Here is a 20,649-nt window from a genome sequence, read left to right as displayed (position 1 = left end):
TGTGTCAGAAGATGAGGACTTGAATTTTATTGGAGAAGAGTCTTAGATACTTGGAGGATGTCTTAAGGGCCGCAGCTTGGCCCGGGCAACCTTGCAGGCATCCTCATAGGCCTTTCCCTGGGAACAGGAGACGATGGGAGGAAGCACTCCATCAAAGCCACCTCCCACTCGCTGTCCTGTCTCTTCAGCGATGCTGTCTCAGGACAGTTTCTCATTGCCTCCCGGGTTATGATGAGCTATGAAGCTTCAGTTACAATGCATTTTTAGAAGAACGGGTCAGATGGTTAGGGGATAAGCTAGAGTCCTTGGGATCTGGTTTCTCATGCTCTTGCCTAAGTGGTGGGTGAGGGGAGTTAGAGTCCTCTGACTAAAGCTAGCACTAAGGGCCAGGTTAGGAGAGATAAGACTCCGTGGGATCTGAGAGTTACGGTCGTGGCTCAGTGGTTAATGAACCTGACTAGGAGCCATGAGGACCCGGGTTCGATCCCCAGCCTTGCTTCAGAATTGCCCGTGAGCTGTGGTATAGGTCGCAGACGTGGCTTGAATCTGGCGTTGCTGTGGCTCTGGCGTAGGCTGGCGGCTACAGCTCGGATTTGACCCCCAGCCTGGGAAGCTCCATATGCCACGGGTGTGGCCCCTAAAAAGACTTGGTGGGATCTGGTAGCACAGGAGATTGTGTGGGCCACCTGAGAGGATAGAGACCTCTCAGGATCTGGTAGTGCAGCTCTCAGCTAAGTGGTGGATGAAGGCTGAGGAAGAGAGGTTCTTTCTCTGCTCTCCTTGTTCATAAGCTAGGGAGGCTGGGCTGGGGGAGAGGATGGATTCCTAGGGTTTGAAAGCATACGCTATGCTTTGATAAATTTTTGGAAAGTTAAGCAGCAAGAGGCGGGGTTGAAACCAGCCACCAGATCGGTGCCTTATTATTATTATTATTATAAGTTCATTTATTGAGCTGTTATTGTTATAATTTCACTTGCTGAAGCCAAGTGGAAGTCCACTTGAAACTGACAAGAAGTGCAGAGCTGTGCTTACTGCCTACAGGCTTGTCTGCTGATCTCTTTTTCTTGCTGCTCTTGCTGACCCTGGCCTCCGGCGAGCCCCCTCCCCCGTCCTCCACCCACTCCTAGCCAAGGAGATAAAAATGTCTAGCTGCTCCAGGCAGAGTTACCTTGTAACTCCTAAAATGCCTGTATTAAAACTCTTGGGTATGTTTCTGTAAAAAAGCACTTAGTAAAGTTTGGGTGAAATTCCTAGTAGAGGAAAAGAGTAACAGTGATTTTGTGAGAGGCCTGCAAGCTGGTTCCTTGAATGTTCAGCTGTGTAAATGCAGAATTGGAATTGATGTGTTCTATGTTTGAATTGCGAATGTCCATAAAGTGTTAGAAAAAAATTCCTCTATGCCCAAGGTTTCCAAAGTAGAAATGATGTCCTTTTGGTTGACAAGGTAAAGGTATCAGTCTCGATGGCTTGGGCTTTCTGCCAGTAGGAGCGATTGATAAGTTCTAAACCAGTTCAGGGCCTGCTTGCCAAGTAGTTTCTTTAAACGATAGAGGCAGCTTTACAATGCTGAGTCCTTCTGTCTGTTTAAAGAAAAAAACCCTGCTGCCTCTTATGACAAAGTAAAACACTGTATTTCTGATAAAGCCACTATTGCATGCCAAAGTTAAAATTCCTGCCAAAAGTTGGCCCACTTCATTTACCGCCTGACACAAGGCTTGCTCCCCACCTAGTCCTTAAAAAAAGATTGACTCTGTCAGACCTTTGAACCCTTTTCTGGGGCTATCGGCGATGCCTTACTGCTGTTAAGACTTACTGGGTTACAATCACTAACAGTTTTATCACTGACTCTGGCAACGCCATTGCGGCCCTTGAAATTAATCTGTCTTGTTTTGTTTGATGGACATTCCACACATTTAAGTGGTTGTAATGGATACTGTTAATTGTGTTATAAAAATTGTTATTTGGAACGCATGCCATTCTGCTCTCGCTTGTCAGGGATGTTCCCAGTAGAGAAATGTCGTGATCTGAACACTGGTAGTGGGACGAGTACACAACTAGAACCCAACCCGGATCTCTCAGCCCAGCCACATGGTATCATCAATCAGTAGACGATCCTGGGGAAAGGGATAGGGGCAGAAGGGAAGGTCTTTGTCTTGCTTCAAGAGCTAGCGAAGACAGGAGCGCTTAAGGAACCTCTCCAACAGATGGCACAAACTGCCCTCCCACTCAGCCAGTGAGCCCTAATGAGACTTCTGCGCCACACGTGTCAGGGACCGGCAATTTTGTAAACTGGCGCCCATGGCAAAAAGATGTGGTCACTAGACAGTGGCATACCCTGGGGTTGTAAACATGGCACATGTGCTAGCGTATGGCTAGATCTGATGCCTTTGGAGTCTTAAATAATTAACCCATTACAAAGATGAGCTCAGAATGAATTGCGAAACTTTCTCTAAAAAATTTTCCTACTTTAGTTCTATGTTCTCCATTTAATGAGGGCTGGACAGCCTCGCGTTCAAGACTAGTACAGAGTGCCTAAGCAGAACCACTCCCCTCTAAGTGTGCTTGTCACCATCATTGGAATCTAGGTAGACAATTCGTGTTTTGGTTTTAACCTCTAACTCTTTCAGTGCCTCTAGGCTACGAACAGGTGTGGTGATAGTATCTGTGTTCTTTAACAGAAGAGGTGATGTAAAAAAAAAAAAATAGAAAATAAAACCTTCACAGTAAACTGTCATGCATGTGATATGTATCCATTTGTACCAAAGTTGCAGATTCAGCTCTTCTCCACAGCCAGTCTTTACTGTATATGTTCATGAGCAGTAAAGTGGCTAAAAGACAAGAAGTAATAAGATGAAAATGGAGCAAAATGCTTTGTATATGGAGGAGTTAGTTTTTGCACAGTCTCTGAAGTTTGAATAGAGAGAGGCAGATTGCACATGAGTCATGTGAAATCTAGAAATCAGCTTCCTAAACCCATCTGCCATGGCTCCTGTTTTCCCCTATAACCTAGTAGGTGTACTACCATTAATGCTCCCTGCTCACCTTCTGAGACATTCACATGAAAGGAACAGATGACAGATTCTATGTCTTAGGGGCATTGAACTAGAGCTTTTACTTGCATATTAGAAAAAGAGATCTAATATCACAGATTTCTGCCTTTTGCAGATAATGCTGTAGATCCAGATGTATCCGCCAGGACGGTCTTTATAGATGTTGAGGAGGTCAAGAATAAATCTTGTTTGACCTTTACCGATGATGGATGTGGAATGACACCTCATAAACTACACCGAATGCTCAGGTAAAGATGTCTTCATTCTTTTTCTCTTGTCTGGAGCTCATGAACTCTATTTAAGGCTTAATCATTTTATTTAATATTTTATTTTCCCTTTATTCATTCAGTAAATATTTGTTGAACAGCTGTTACGTGCCAGGGCACAGGTTATGAAATAGACATTCTTCTTGCCCTCGTAGCACTTACAGTCTAGCTGGCAATTCAGACAGTCTGGCAGTAATCATCATAAAAAGTGACAGGTTATAATGATTGGAAAGTATAGGATGCAATGAAATAACTCATGAGGGGGAACCCGATCAGATCCAGGAGGTCAGGAAAAGCCTCTTAGCTGAAGTGACATTTAAGCCGAGATGTAAGGGTGAGTAGTGGAATTTAATTAAGGAGCAGGAGCAGGGGATGAGACTCTGGGCAAAGAGAACAGCAAAGGTAAAAACCCGGAGGTCTTCACTAGTCTGAGCCCTTCTCCAACTTAAATGAACTTAAATTCACTCTTAGATTAGAAGTACTGGCATTGGAACAATTTATGGAGGAGAATTATGCGTGCGCCTGTGTATAATCGAACCCCATGAAAGACAGAGGGTATCATACACATAATCGTTGAAGGTTTTGCAGTCGAATCGCAAAGTTAGAAAATTCTGTTTTCCAACTGCTGAAGCTGGTGATGGCGATTTCTTTTGCCTCTGGCAGTTCATGTAATTACTTTTGCAAGTTTGTAGTTGAGAACGGTAAGTTTGTGCTTTTATTATCTTCATATATCACTCAGTGAAAATGAGTGTTTCCTCAACTCCTTCCTTCTCTGTTCCTTTTTCAGCAGATAAGGTTGATTACGCTCCATGTCATTTCCTGAACTAGTGTGTGAAACATGAGTGACAGTGGAGGGGTTCTAGAGTGGAGGAGGGAAGGGGCTCCAAACGGGAAACTGTAAAAAAGTTCACTTGGCTATAGTTCTCTTTGAAGATATTTTAATTCTATGCCCTGTTTGTAGGGAAAGCCCTTTGATCCATCAACGAGAAGAGGTGGAATTTAGGCCTAAGCAGTCATAAATTTGGTTATGTTTTACCACTCAGCAATCTGTGCACCTCGTGTCTCCGACCCTCATAATTAGAAGAATACTTGAGGAAAGCTTCTAGAAGTGAGCTAAGAATGTGACCAGTTTGTTGGTGAAGGTATGGAGTTGGCCCTATTTTTGAACTTAGAGCCTCACTTTTATTTCCTAAAGTTAATATTTTGTATTAAGAAAAATAGAATTTGAGATGGGATGGAAACAAAATACTTACGTCTCTAATTCTGTATGTACTATTTTTTTTTTCTAAAATCGCTTACATTCTTATTGGTTCCTTCCTGCCACACCTTATCCTAGTGACACGGTGTCAGATAGTGGGCCCAAGGTATCTTACCACTTTCCCACTTTCCAGTTTGTCTGTGTAACTACATCTGTGAGAGGTGGTGCTTACAATTACAAGGCAGGAGGAAGGAGGAGGATGGTTTTGAAATAATTGCAGCGATTTTTGTTGCAGATGCTTTCAACAGATTTTTTACTGAGCACCTATGTGAGAGTCACGGTGAACCAGACAAACAAGATCCTTGTTATCAAGGGGCCAACAGTTTAGTGAGAAAGATAGAAAAGAATTGGCTGGCAATACAACTACATAGGTTATCCCACTAGTGCTAAGTGCTATGAAGGAAGAGTACAGTTTCTAGGAGACTATGTAATAAGGAATCTAATCTAATCTACAGAATCAAAAAAAAAAAAAAAGGCTACCCTGAAGAAATGACATTGGAGTTCAGATATGAAGGATGAGTATCATCCATTCAAAATGTTGTTTCCTTCCCAAGGAACAAAACAGAACAAAAGAGGCAGACACTACTCACGTCGTAGGATTTTTTGGCATTATCATGCCAAATATGTTTTCCCAGCACTTTGAGCTGGGCAGTTGGTCCTCATATTTAAAAATGAGAGAATGTCTTAAATGAGTCCTAGATTATGTTCAGTTATATGTGTTGGATTTTATTTCTGAGCATATCTTAAACTTGAATTGGTTAGAAGGTACCATTTGTTTCAAAGAAGTTATTTAGTCCAGTTCTAACTTCCGGCCAGAGAGTCAGCTTACTACAATTTGTTTTTAAATATTTGGACTTTAGAAGTAGCTTTGAAAATTATTATTAAGCATATTAATTTTTCTGTTCATGGTTTGGGAGCACATTACTTTTGTATTGGGGAGAAAAACATCAGAGGGACTTATGCAAAGTTATTAAACCTACAGAAATTCTCTTTGACCTGTAACATTTGCTATCATCCTGTCCACATGTTCCAACTTTTCATGCTACTCTTCCATTTTCAGGCTAATAAAATCGTTACAGAACCGAAACAACAGTTTCTCCCATAAATACAGAATCCCTTGGTTACTCTGTAAGGAGGAGGAGGAGGAGGAGAAAGAACAAGGGTTGGCAATGATATGGAGAAATTGGAATCCCTGTGCATTGTTAGTAGGAATGTAAAATAGTGAAGTGAGTGTTGAAAACAGTTATGTCATTTCCTCCAAAAATTAAAAATCGATTTTATAAACCTAGTAATTTCACTTCTGGATGTATTTCCAAAAGAAGGGGAGGTAGCGACTTGAACAGTTGCTTATATACCTGTGGTCAGGCAGCATTAGGCACAATAGCCAAAAGGTGGAAACAACACAATGTCCCTCGACTAATGAATGGATAAATGCAATATGGGGAGGAGTTCCCACAGTAGCTCAGCAGGTTAAGAACCCAACATAGTGTCTGTGAGGGTGGGGGTTCGATCCCTGGCCTAGTTCAGTGGGTTAAGTATTCTGCATTGCCACAAGCTGTGGCATAGGTCACAGATGGGGCTTGGATGCCACGTGGCTGTGGCATAGGCCAGCGGTTGCAGCTCCACTTCAACCCCTAGCCTGGGAACCTCCATATGCCACAGGTGTGGCCCTAAAAAGCAAAACGAACAAACTAGCAGACATTATTCAGGCCTTAAAAAGAAACTCTGATACATGCTACAACTTGCATGAACCTTGAAGACATGATGCTAAGTGAAATAAGCCAGTCGCAAAAGGATTAATGATATATGACTCCAACACGAGGTTCCTAGAATAATCAAATTGAGAGTCATACAACTTAGAATGAGGTTTCCAGGGTCTGAGGGCAAGAGTGATTAGAGAGGTCTTGTTAACAGGTGCGTTGAATGAATTCTGTGGATGAATGGTGGTGATATAAACACACAATGTGAATGTACTTAATGCCTCTGAGTTGTAAATTTAAAAACAATTAACACGGTAATTAACACAGTAAACGACAACACCGAGAAAAGAATCCCATGAAAATCAAGATAAAAAGAAAAGGGCTGTCATTGAATTCCTTTAAGGTCCACAATTAATTCTCTTTTGCTTATGGGGATAGTGTGTGAGCCAGCTAGTCTGTGTATTCAGCCACCTTTTTCAGCAAGGCAGAAAACCTCTTTTAAAGGTCAAGTGTTAAAAGCAGCCACAGATCCATGGATTGAAGGTATTTTCTACCTCTGCTCAGAAGTGCTTGTCAGGGTGGGTATGTTCTAAAACAACAGCCAGAAAATAACAGTGTGCTGAGCGGTCTTTCATTCTTTTATATTACATATTACATCACCAGGATATCTAGGAAACAGCAGTACCTGCCTTTGTATGTTCGTGAATTTGCTGAGATTTTTTTCATTGATCAGAGTCCCAATTTAAATTTACCTCCCCAGATTCTACAACCGTGACATTTTAAGGAACTTGAGAGCAAGCTGCTGTCTCCTAGAGTCCACTCAAAGAGCTGGTACCTCGGCCCCCTTGGTGTGCAAACCCCCTTGTCTGTCACTTACTTAGTAAAGAGAAACTACCTGGCTAAGCCAGAATTTCTCCGTGGAAAATTAGTGAGCTGTACCGAACTACGGAAGGTTCATTCCTACAGTTCTGTTGTTGCTTGTGAAGGCTCTTATATTAGGTTGTCCTGTGATTGGTATCTGGCATCTCTTCTGCGATTTTCAGTTAAATAGAATACCTAACGGTGGGAATGCAAGTGAAAGAAAAGAACAGATGGGAGAAGTTAAGGGTAATATAACAACAACATACTGAGCCTCCAGCTCCTCCTGTCTCATTATTCTCATCCTTTTCCATTTCTGGTTCCGGCCCTGCCCCACTACTTATCTTGTCAACCTTATGTAATCAGTTGGTCTCCCCAAACTGTAACACAGTAAAAGTTGATACTTACAAAGGAGAAAAGAGATGACAGATGGCAGAAGAGGTAGGAGTGGTAAGGGAATTAAAGGAGTAATATAGTTCCATATTTCCACCACTTTCCCTTGACCGCCTAATTGAAGCTATGGTAGCGTTGGAGAAGGTCAAAGAAGTAACTGGATAGATCCATTTCACGTGGTGGGTGAGATTACTGTTTATGAAGAGCCCTGAGGTTTAGACAGGACATTAGATCTGAAGTAGAGGTAGAAGATAGCACGTGCAAAATCTCAGATTGACTTCTAGAGTTGGTTTAAAATCAAAGTTCGAATACTACTTTGAAAGTTATAATATGTTGTACATGTAGTGTATCGTTTACTCCACCTAGTGACCCTGTCCTTTTTAGGTAATTCTTCTACAGGAGAAAAAGAAATGCCTGAATCCTACCAACTTCTATCAGTTTATTTCCCGGAATGCTAAGGCCCATAGACTGCAGAAACTCAAGGCCCTTTTGGTATTTTCAAAGGAATTGCTGCACCAGAAATTACTTTTTTATGTGGTTGGATTTATTTGTTGGATACACAAGGCTCCTGTAAAGTGTCTACTCTAGAAGGATTTAGTGGTATTATTGTATAACACTTTGAAGTAGAAAATTGGAAGGTGGTCCCCCTTCCTTAGGGAGTAAACACAAAGCAGGGCTTCCAGAAAGTAGAAATCAGGCACCTCAACCCTGCTGAGAAGAGCCAAGCCAGGCTACTCAGCCATTGCAGATAGAATATCTATTTTTCCGATGTTGCAGAAGCATGTCATCTGTAATATATGATATCTTTCCTCAGTCTATAAACCACGAAGGCAAGAATCATGTCTCTTATTAACACTCGGGTCTCCAGTGTTTAGCATGATGCATGGCACATAGTAGGTACTCAGTAAATATTTATTGAATGAATGTAGTGTACAACATTGTAAACTTAGTCCATCTGGAGAGAACCAGTCCCTAAAAAATTACATTTATTTGTGCTCAGAGAAGATACATGACGCGGATGATGATCATTTTCTAGATTTCATGTCTTTAATTTTTTTGGTTTGATTATTTTGTTGTGTCTTTGAGTGGAAAATGTAAGAAAGGGAAAGGGTGTGGCTCCCAGATTAAACTGATCACAGAGATTAAATAGGCTGCAGAAACTGTTGAGGTGGCTCAGCAAAAGACTCTTTATAAAACAAGAGCGACTTTATACTGCAGCTGTTTGCTGATATTCGGAGGCAGAACTACCTATTTTTATCCCTTGGCCATATTCCAATGAACTGTCCCAGCAGATAGAACAGAGGGTAAGAATTGGAAGTGTTATCCTTTGGGTGAATAGTTGAAATTGTCAAGATATATATAACCTCTGACTTTCAGATTTCTAGAGGGTGATATAACCAGGTTAGGGATGCCTGGCCTAGTCCCTCTGACAAGTGCCAGTATCTGGTATTCTTGTTATGCTCTCCAGGGTGTACTCTGAGATAACCACCCTTTTCATCTTCCCTTAACTTTACTATTGGCAATCGGAGCTATTTTATCTAGGCAAGAAAGGAAGCTACCCCATGGCCTTCTCCACGTCTCTCTGTTAGTCCGTGAACAAAAGGCCATCTTTACATCTATAAAGTGTGTCTCTAAATGTAGTGGAAATGTTTATGAGCACACAAGCCACACAGGAAAATCACTCCCCTAACCCCGTAGAAATTTCTTATATTTTTAACTTAATACTTTTGTCCAGAAATACCAAAAGGAAGTAAAAAGGAGAGCTTTTTTTGGCAGGTGTTCTTCATTTGTAAGCCAGCCATTCTGCCTCCCTATCTTAGGATGCTTTTTACTTGATTTCTTTTTCCTGATTTCTCTTTTCTTGTGTAATTGCAGCTTTGGCTTTACAGATAAAGTAATAAAGAAGAGCCAGTGTCCCATCGGGGTCTTTGGTAATGGTTTCAAGTCAGGCTCCATGCGGCTAGGAAAGGACGCTCTTGTCTTCACCAAGAATGGGGGTACTCTTACGGTTGGACTCCTGTCACAGACCTATCTGGAATGTGTCCAGGCCCAAGCAGTTATTGTACCAATTGTTCCATTCAACCAGCAAAACAATATCCTTTCTGGAAATGGAAAACGTTAGTTTAAAAATTGGTCTAATCTGACTATTTTGATAGAAACCTCTTTCTTCAGGTCACATCCAGCTATCGGAAGTTTTCATATTGAAAGAAGCATTCAGATGTCTCAAATTTAACTGGAATTTCACCCTACTAAATATTTTTTCATTAAATGGATCATTGACAGAAGCTTAGAGATGTTTTTGCTGTATTGCAGTTTTCAGTGTTACACGGTTTGATCTATATCCTCTCTCCCCCCTCCCACCACGCCCATGGTAAAGCTCCCCAGGGCCTTCTTTTTTTTCTCCCTAAGGGTAGTTACATTTGCGTCATTCTTCCAGAAACATTCTATTCATTAGCTTATCTGATAGCCGAATAGTTCATTTTCCTATACCTGTACAAGCTATTATTTCTGTTAGACATCAGATTGTCTTTACGCAAGCAGTGTGGCCATAAAGTTTGAACTCATTGCTTCCAAATAGTCTAAAAATTCAGCCTTCGATCTGTTTCTTAAGTATACGACTGCCTTAATTTATGTTTTCTTTTTCCTTTTTTGTTTTTTGTCTTTTCTAGAGCCGCACCTGCGGTATATGGAGGTTCCCAAGCTAGGGGTCTCATCGGAGCTGTAGCTGCCGGCCTACGCCAGAGCCACAGCAACGCCAGATCCGAGCTGTGTCTGCAACCTACACCAGAGCCCACGGCAACGCCGGATCCTTAACCCGCTGAGCAAGGCCAGGGATTGAGCCCACAACCTCATGGTTCCTAGTCGGATTCATTAACCACTGAGCCATGACGGGAACTCCTGAATTTACGTTTTATCTTCGAAGCTGTGTTCTGCAGGGGTAACTGATTTTGGTGTCTCTACAGCCTTTCTGCATTTTCCTTTCCTTTCTTCTGTAGCAGTGATGCTTATGCTTTGTGTCTAGATGTCCACCTTTTGTCTAAACATGCAACCCCAAAGGTAGATCTTCCTAACTGATAGCATCCTCTTAAGATATTAATTTTTCTTTGACTATATTTGGTTTTACAAAAAATGATTATTACTGAGGATTCCTTGCCCAGCCTAGAAGCCATCTTGAACTATTCAATTTTCAACAGTGAAAATGACCTGCTGTCCCAGTTTGATGCCATCCCAGGCAAAAAAGGCACTCGTGTTCTCATTTGGAACATCCGCAGGTATAGTATTCCAAGAGTGACAGATTACAATAAGCAAAAGTAGTATGATGACGCATATTTTAATAAAGCTCTCTAGAGAAGCAGAGTAGATAAGTTTCCACACATATTTTTATCTCGTTGCATGCCTTTCCTTAACTTTCTTAGAACCACAGCTCTTTTAAGACAGCGCTTCTTAGTGGGAAAATGCGGAGCTTGATAAGGTAGAGACATGCATACATATCCTGAGGTTATCATTATTACTATCAAGATAGTTCAACATTAGTCTAAACTCTTGCGAACCCATTATCAATATCTATTTTATATTCACGGACACTGTTTTGAGATGGGTGAGTGCTAGTTATTTTACCGATTTGACAGTGAACATGAAGTATGAGGAAGAGAAATTAAGGTAACAAAGCACAACATGATCTTTAAAAAAATAAGAACCTCTGCATTCGTGCTTTCAGAGTAGCTAGATTTGAAGTAGAAAAATCTTTGAAGCAGATAAATTTGAACTGTAATGAGGCTGGCTTCAGGTCGTATATTTAGAGCCAGTAAAACAACCTAGAAATACTTTAGGATGTGTCATTTGTTTAACCTTGTCATGTTAAATGGAATACAGTGTCCACTGAAACCTAAAAATTTTTGCAATAGAGATGTTACTCTTATGTTTAATAGAACAGAGACTCAGATATACTCATTCTTGTTTTTCTCCTTAGGTCAAGTATTTTGCCTTATTTCTTAGTTGGGTAAAACTTAAATAAAAACCATGTTGGTTCATGTAGAAAGTACTTTCAATTAAAAAGAAAAAAGTAAGGTCTACATCTTCCTGCGTCCTACCGGAAAAACCTCAAGTAATGTAATTTATATTATAAAGAATCATTTTCAAGTGCCATTTCCAGTGATTTAAACACATTAAGCAGACTTTTCTTCGTACATTGTTTCTCAGTTATATGGTACTAGGTGTTGTGTAAATAAGGGATTCCATGATCAAATATCTTTGGAAAAAGCTGGCATATCGTGTTGATTTCTTGCAGGACTTCTCACAGGCTATAATATGCTAATGTTATTTCAAAATACATTGAAAATAATTGAGAGACATACAGTATGCAGCATTTCCCAATTTCAAAGGGCTGTCTCCCCAGACCTCTTTTCCTTGGATAGTGAATGGTGAGGGGCAGGGAGGACAAGGGGACCTCCTCGGAGTACATGTGTTAGAGTGGGTTGAGGTAGCAAAAATTGGGGTTACCCTGGACAATACAGAATATACTATTATGGTGACATGAGCTTCATATAAGATACATATCTTGGTGGCTCTGGCTTAGCCCTGAAGAAGGAGCTGCATTTTCAACACAGCAGCTTTGAGCTTGTGAAGCCCGAAGGTTTGAGGGAGGTATCCCTAGAGCTTGAGATGATTCTGGGAGTCAGGAATTGCTTCTCAATTTTGTTAGATTATACAAGCTTTATTTATATCTTTATTTCTTATTTAAGAGTATCTTGAGGGATTGCTGTTCCACAAAACAAATTTTGGGGACTATTGTTCTGATAAGTATTGTTTCTCTGTAACCCATCATTTGTTTTGAGTTTCTTCCAGGAGCAAAGATGGGTCTTAACTTTTTTCCCTGGCACTTATTAATGTCATAGCCCAGGGGCTTGGAATGGACCATATTTAAGTGACCCAAAAGGATTATGAGAAGAAGAAAGGTCCTTATGAAAGGAATATGAGTAATATATTTAAATGATAATTCCATAAATGATATTCTAGAAGACTGACAAGTATATGCTGTTTCTGTAACAACCTTTTTTCCCTTCTAAGAAATAGAATTAGGTCTGGGGAAATCTTTTTATCTCATTAATCCTTATACTGTTGCTGAGGTTATTTATTTAGATGGGGGAAATGATGTTGAATGATCTATCCAACGATACTCAGAAAGTTGGGACCTATTTTGACATCCTGCTTTGAGGATAGCTGGCATCCATTTGATTTATCAGATCACAGACATTCCCACCGTCTTTTTTTTTTTTTTTCTTTATTGGGCATCACACCTCTATGAAGCATAGTTGATTTGTTTAGACTGGAAATACCCTTAAATATTGTGTGACCTTCCAACCAAATAATGTACAGTTCCTTTGAACTGATAGGGAAAGAAAGAGGTATCTGAGTTTTGGCTCATGTTGTTTCTTTTCTCTTGGGTTCCTAGTGCATTTTTCTCCTTTGGAGCCAGTTTTTGTTAGATTGGTACTTGTCTCTTTTACCCAGAAATAAAGATGGAAAGTCTGAGTTGGACTTTGATACAGATCAGTATGATATCCTGGTATCAGACTTTGGCACAGAAGAAAAAGAGACTGGTGGCGCTTCCTCTGAGCTGCCAGAAACAGAGTATTCTTTACGGGTGAGTAAGAGTGGTTTTTCTTCACCAGTGAGAGGTAAGATGTCCTGTAACATGAAAATATTATGGAACAAGATCTCACTTTAGTTATATAAAAGATGAGAACCTTTTAACCCTGTGCTAGGATTCCTTTTCACTGCCTCCCCTGAAACAGTGTAGCTAATAAAGTCAGCAGCCCTTAACGTAGTACTTGGTAGTATAGCAAGATATAGAAACTGAGCCAAATCTTTGCCCAGATTAGGCCTCGGTTGCTAGCAGTGTTTTATGGGAATGTCAGAATTGACAATATTGTATAATAACTTTCCCTTCACTGTTCCATAGGCATTTTGTGGCATTCTGTATATGAAGCCACGAATGAAAATTTTTCTGCGTCAAAAGAAGGTGACTACCCAGATGATTGCCAAGAGCCTGGCTAATGTAGGATATGATATATATAAACCTACCTTCACAGTATCCTTACAAATAAATACATGAAGCTCACCTCTTTGTTGCAGGATTAGATTTCCAAGTTGGCACAGAAAAGCAAAAACCTTTCCTTTTCCAATTCAAATATGTGTCTTATGGTACAAACCCTATTTCAGTGTACTCTGAGGGAAAATTTCCTAAATGCCAATCTATGCCTCAGTTTTATCAGGAATCACCGGGAAATTATTAAAATAATACAGCATCCTGAGGTTTTAGAGATTCGGGTTCAGTAGGTTCTGAAATCTCTTTTTGTATATTTATTTTAAAATCCTCAGAGTTCCCACTGTAGTGCAATGGGTTAGGGATCTGCCATTGCCACAGCTGTGGTTGGTGTAGGTTGCAGCTGCAGCTCAGATTTCCTCCCTGGCCTGGGAATTTCCATGTGCCACAGGAGCAGCCTAAATAAATAAATAAATATCCTCAGCTGGTTCTAATGACTAGCCGGGTTTGAGACTCTTTGCTATAAGAAATGATCCACATTGTTTGGTTTGTATTGGTATTTTATTATATGTTACATTGGTTGCAATAAGCAAAATGTTGGCTAGAATATGTTAATCTTTAGACATGCTATAATTTTTTGCCATAACAAGTCCAGACTTGATAGAAGTTAAGAGATTGGAAATTAAAAGTTGATTTTCTAGAGTGAGATAAATTTCCAACAGATTCAACATGTATTTTCAGGTACTTATAATGGCAATCGCTCAGAGAAGTAATTACTCATTTTCACTTCTACCCACCATTGCCAGGGGAATGGATTTTAGACACTTCAGAAAATCTTAAAATGAACTATAGAAATTAAGTCCATCTTTGTTGATGGATTTGGGGGGCAAAAGTCTTGGGACGGGTGAGAATTCATAAGCAGTTATGAAGAATTGCTCTTGTGATTTATTTCCCGGTAACTAAGCTCAGCTCTTGGCCCAGAAAGTATATTCACACTCTGTTTGCTTTATCAAAGCGTTACCTAGCTTTGTTTTGTCTTTCTCTGCCTGACCAAAAATTAGAAATTGCTATTCCCTTTTTAAATAGCCATATAGTTGTTACTCATAAGCAAATTGTTTTCTCCTGTTGGAGAACCTGTACCTTGTCTACTATGAAAGGTTTTTTTTTTTTTTTAAAAAAAAACCAAAACAGATCTGACTTAACACAGCCAGCACTAACACTGTTAGCATCTCTAGATAAATTAGCTATAATGTCACTGTATGTAGCTAGAATCTTAGTGTCATAGGTTTAACAGAGCCAGTCTAAAGAAGTGCTTTTCAACTACTGTTTTGGGATATACTGTATTTCTGCCCCCAGCTTCCTTTTTTGTGGATTTCTAACAGGTAGCTCCTATGCATGAATTTTTTATGTACCTTGACTCTACCTAGCCTCCCTTCCCATTAAATAGTTACTTTCCCCTGTTAGAATTTGAGCCAAATGAATTTATTATAGGCATGAGTAAAATGAAACTCCTAATGAAATTTCCCCTTAGGTCACTGAAGGACAAGATTACTGATGCTGACTTAATTATTCCTCGGTTGTCAAAAGCATCTTCTCTCCTCTTGTCCTTTCTCCTTATACTAATTTGGGGAAACTCCTACCCCCTAATTCAGGATTTAAAAGTGTACAATACACAGAATTTGACAATCTTTATCTCTAAAATTTTAATTTTATGGTGTATAATTTTGTTTTTTTTGTTTGGAGGAATTTTGTCCCGTTTCATTTTTGCCTCGGAATAGGGTCTTGTTTGAGGTTTGATTTGAGCTTCTGGAGCCCAGAACTTTATATGTTCTGAGCCAAACATTATTGTGTTAGGTGCCCACCTGCATCATGTCTTCGTATCATACCTGACCCATTTGTCACATGGATTTGATGCACGTAGCTTGTTATTTAGAGGGGATAACGGAGATCAGTTTTTGAAAAAGTAACAAAAATAAATTTTCATGTAACTCATTTGGACATGAAGATTTCTTAGTACTTGTTTTTAATGAAAATCTGCTTCTCTGTCTCCCCTTTAAGGTCTTTCTCACTCTTATCTTGGTTTTTAAATAAAATGTGACTTAGTAAAAACACATAATTATTCATGTTTTATGTACAGTAATTAGTTCTCTTTATTTCACTTATCCAAGTTTGTTAAATTCTTCTCATGAAATATATTACAACAGGACTATGTATTGTCTTTTACCCTTAAAAGTGATTTTATTCTTGGTTCTTTTGCTTTCATTAAGTTTTCTATGATTAGCTGGACTTACCTTATTGCTTATAATTATGTGAATTTGTGTTGTACCATGTACAACTTTTACCTTATCTAGCAGCAAATTAAGCATTAGCAAGGGTTAAGAAATGCTTTGTGACATTTGTGAATTTTTAGATCACTGGTGGTATTTTCGTATATTTTCTTACAGTCTTTCCTATGTGTATATTTATATTACGTATTTTAGATGATACTTGTTATTATATACTGAACATTTCTTAGTGTTCCCAAATATTTTTCAAGCCATAATTTTAAGAGCGGCACAATAGACCATGTGGATATATCAGCAGGTATTTAGTCATTCCCTTATTGTCAGACATTTAAATTACTTTTGTCTTGGAGTTCCCATCGTGGCTGAGTGGTTAACAAGCCTGACTGGTACCTTGAGGATGTGGGTTCGATCCCTGGCCTCCCTCATTGGGCTAAGGATCTGGCGCTGCTGCTGAGAGCTGTGGTGTAGGTTGCAGATGTGCTTAGATCTCACGTGGCTGTGGCTGTGGCTGTGGTGTAGGCTGGCGGCTACAGCTCTGATTTGACCCCTAGCCTGGGAACCTCCATATGCCTGGGGTGGGGGAGGGGGTGGCCCTAAAAAAATAAATTAACTAATAAATTAATAAATTACTTATGACTTTTTAACCATTATAAATCATTGATAAATCTCTATAACTTATAAACCTTAATGGCCTTCTCTGACTATTTCTGTAGGATAAATTCCTGAAAGATAAATTACCCGGTCAAAGGTTAAGAATATTTTTTTTTAAAGCTATTGCTACAGATTTTTAAAATGCCTTCTAGAAAGGTTGTACCAATTTACATACAATGGTGTTTGATGTTTTTTGCTATGATGTACTGCAAGATTTTGTCTGTTGAAGCTCCTGGTGTTTGTCTCCTTAATGATTTCCTTCTCAGAACAAGCAGGTGAAAATAACTTTTGGGTTCTCTTGCAAGAATAATAACCAGTTTGGAGTAATGATGTATCATAACAACCGCCTCATAAAGTCTTTTGAGAAGGTGGGATGCCAGGTGAAGGTGAGTGGTTAAAGTTTCTCTGCCATAGAAGACTGAAAAGCGTAGGAAGATTTAAAATTTGCAAAAGGGATAGACTCCTGAGTGGCTTTTTACTCCCATCTTGCTATAGTTGTTAAATCTGATCCTGGAATCCTGTGTTACCAGTGAGCCGTCTTGTGTTCAAATGCTCTTTGTACTTCTCATTCTTCATAGATGTTATTCAACCCAGGCATTTTATGATGTATTTTCTAGGTAACTATTATAAGAGGTAGAATTAGAGCACCAGCAACTCTGCCATGTGTCGAAGTTTATTAAGGTTTGAGGTGGCTCTTTCCATTTTCTTAGGGAGACACTAAGGCATAGTAGAAGAGCATAAAATTTAATGGTTGATAACCAGGATATGAGTCCCAGCTTTTCCACCTAAAAGCCATATAACTTTGGCTATATTGTTAAATTGTTTTGAGGCTCAATTTCCTTACCTGTAAAGTGGTAACAACAATAGTTTTACTTGTTCTGCCCACCTCACAGTTTCCACAGTTGAGAGATTTAAATGGGATGAATTTTGTGAAAGTACTTTATAACTGAACTAAACAAATAGTACCGTCATCTTAAAATTTTAATGACGATTTAAAGTAGTAATATCCACAGGTATCACATTCATTTCTATTTTACAGATAAGATTGCTAAAGCACAAAGAATGGTAAACTGCTTTATATTGCACAGTAGGAAAAAGTTATGTATGATCCAGGAGAGCTAGTTTTCAGCCTATATTGCTTTTCATTGTTATATCATCTTTATACAACTTGTTTGTGTGCCATTCTAATTATAGTTTGACTCAGTTCCTTCCATTAAAGAATATAAAAATGATTTTAAATCTAAAAATTTCTCTTTTTTTGTCTCTTCTTTTTTTTTTTTTTTTTAAGGACCGTACCCATGGCATATGGAGGTTCCCAGGCTGGGGTTCTAATCGGAGCTGTAGCTGCCGGCCTACGCCACAGCCACAGCAGTGCGGGGATCCAATCTATATCTGCAGCCTACACCACAGCTTATGGAAATGCCAGATCCTTATCCCACTGAGCGAGGCCAGGGATCGAACTTGCATCCTCATGGATACTAGTCAGATTCATTTCTGCAGAGCTACAATGGGAACTCCCAAAAGTTTCTTGTATCAACTTGTGATAAATAATCACTGCAAGTCTGACTCTCTTTAGTAGTTGTTTGCTGGCCTACATATATAAAAAATGTTTATTTTAATAGTGTGATGATTACATAGCAGCCTTAATTTTTTTTTTCAGATAAAGTTTGGTTTCAGTTCCCTAGAACAGGAGTATATAACCTTGATTTTCTAGCACTGTCATTCTTTGTTCAAATGAAACATGATGGCAATCCCATAATATAAAACAGATGAAAGTGGAGGTAGTGTGGGTGAAGTAGAGGTGGCTATTAATCCCTGGAAAATCCTAGGGACTGTATGGATCACAGTTTGAAAATCTCTGCCCTAAAATTTGCCAGAGGTTCCAGTTCGTTGTAATACTTGCCATCTACTGCAGTACATTCTCAGTGTATTTCTGCATCTTACTGGTTTTTCCTTGCCCATGAACATTATGTAACCTTTCTATTATTATTTGAGAGTCGAAAGGAAGTGCCTCCAGGCATTCAACAGTAATGTAAGTGTTGAAATTAATATTTTTCTTCTAAGCCAACACAAGGAGAAGGTGTGGGAGTAATTGGAGTCATTGAGTGCAATTTCTTAAAACCTGCCTACAACAAACAAGACTTTGAGTACACCAAGGAGTACCGGTGAGTCACTCCCAACCTGAGGTATTTCTGATGGTGTGTTCAGATATGATTCTCTTCTCTGAAACCTGCAAAATTATCTCTAAAACCCAGCCAAATGAACTAACTGAGAATTCCTTCAAGTCTCTTTTCCAAGATTCGAGATAAAATGATTTGATTTTTCAAATTGAAGCTTACCAATACATGATGTATGGAGCCAAATTGAGATAAACCTTAACTTTAAAAATTATGGAAAGAGCAAAGGAGTTATTTGGTAAAATACGGTGAAACAAAGAGTCTTAAAGTTGATTGTAGTGAAAAGAGATGAGTGGATCTGAAGTTATTGAATATATTACGAGAAAAAGCACAATTTTGAAGTTTGTTCCAAAAGATTTTCTTTTTTTCTTTTGTTTTTGTTTTTGTTTTTGTTTTTAGGGCAGAAGGTGCAGCGTATGGAAGTTCCCAGGCTAGGGCTCAGATCGGAGCTGCCGCTGTCAGCCTGTACCACAGCCACAGCAATGCCAGATACGAGTTGTGATCCACATCTGTGACCTATACCACAGCTCACTGCAATGCCGGATCCTTAGCCCACTGAGCAGGGCCAGGGATCGGTTGGGGTCGTTTCCTCTTAGCCACAGTGGGAATTCCCCAAAAAGATTTTCTCGAAGTGAGTGAACAGATTGAGAGGAAAGTATTGGAGCAGCAGGAAGGACATGCGTTTTCATGGAAGCATCTAGATTTAATAAGAAGACCAATAAAGAATCAGAAAGGAGCTTGACTTTGGGGCTGAACAAGCAAGGATATTTTAGGAGACAGAGAAAGGAATTGTTGGGGTTTGCATCGTGGCTCAGCAGAAATGAATCTGACTAGCATCCATGAGGATGCATGTTCGATCCCTGGCCTTGCTTAGTGGGTTAAGGATCTGGTGTTACCATGAGCTGTGGTGTAGGTCACAGACTCGACTCAGATCCCGTGTGGCTGTGGTTGTGGCTTAGGCCTGCAGCTGCAGCTCTGATTCGACCCCTAACCTGGGAACCTCAGTATGCTGTGGGTGTGACCCTAAAAGAAAAAGACAAAAAAAAAGTAATTGTTAAAGCCAGGATATAACAGTTTGTTTTAAAGTTTTTGAGGAGGGATGGATCATATCTCTTAATACTTCTTTCATCAAGTATTATGAGATATCTCCTATGTGCCAGGTACTAGGGGCCTAAGAATCCTTGATGCCTCTGAACAAATGGGATGAGATATATGTAAATAAGAAATTTAAATACCCATAAAATAATTGCTGTAATGGGGGGATATATGCCAAATTGGAAGAACCTTTAAATAAGCCTAAAGGAGTCAAGGCTTCACAAAGCAGGATATATTTGAGGTTAAACTTCAAGGAAAAATTAGAGTTTACTTAGGTAGACAAGTAGGGGGAGGACTTTCTAAGCAGAGGGAAGTGTGTGAAAGAGCAAAGGATGTTCTGGGAGTGTGAAGAAAGGCATGAGGACATTTGTTGTCGTTTTCCTTGAAATCTCAGTAGCAAACATTTTTCTTAGAGCGAGGGAGAAGTGATTCCCCAAATCTCTTTTGCCTTGTGTCCAAAGCTATAATAAAATTAGGTATTTTTTTTTAATAAACGTTGTACCTGAATTTATATGAAACCATAAGAATTTTAGGTTTAGTGTTTGACAGATAACTATTTGGATGATAATCCCAGATTAATTTCAGGGTAACTGGTTCCTGGTCACTAGAGTTACTCAGTGGTTATGATAACTACCTGCCCTTACCTACCTAGTTTGGATAAAATGGTCTTTTAAATATGAGTCTAGCCCATAATGGAGATCTTTGACTAGGTCTTGACTCATAAGAGTGAAAGTTTAGAAATGACATCAGTTTAACAAGTCTCAGAGCCAAGTCATTTTGTTTCTCTTGAGTGAAAGGGATAGTGAATTTCTGATGATTAACCAAAGAGTTAGATGGGCAAAATCCAAATTTTAGCTATTAAAAATTACG

At 39.4% G+C, this 20,649-nt stretch overlaps 1 protein-coding gene across 3 annotated transcripts in view; it reads left to right on the top strand.

The window, feature by feature from the left end:
• MORC4 (MORC family CW-type zinc finger 4) overlaps positions 1-20,649 on the top strand; it is a 56,599-nt gene that overhangs the window by 3,037 nt on the left and 32,913 nt on the right. For all 3 annotated transcript variants that reach the window (XM_047765204.1, XM_047765203.1, XM_047765205.1), the window contains 7 exons: positions 3,166-3,298; positions 9,401-9,618; positions 10,650-10,797; positions 13,037-13,169; positions 13,488-13,616; positions 16,774-16,893; positions 18,572-18,672. In XM_047765204.1, the coding sequence (XP_047621160.1) occupies positions 3,166-3,298; positions 9,401-9,618; positions 10,650-10,797; positions 13,037-13,169; positions 13,488-13,616; positions 16,774-16,893; positions 18,572-18,672 (982 nt within the window). The remainder of the gene's footprint in view (positions 1-3,165; positions 3,299-9,400; positions 9,619-10,649; positions 10,798-13,036; positions 13,170-13,487; positions 13,617-16,773; positions 16,894-18,571; positions 18,673-20,649) is intronic.

Source organism: Phacochoerus africanus, chromosome X (assembly GCF_016906955.1).
Source record: "Phacochoerus africanus isolate WHEZ1 chromosome X, ROS_Pafr_v1, whole genome shotgun sequence".
In the NCBI taxonomy this organism is placed as follows: domain Eukaryota; kingdom Metazoa; phylum Chordata; class Mammalia; order Artiodactyla; family Suidae; genus Phacochoerus; species Phacochoerus africanus.
This window is presented reverse-complemented; position numbering and strand designations above follow the sequence as displayed.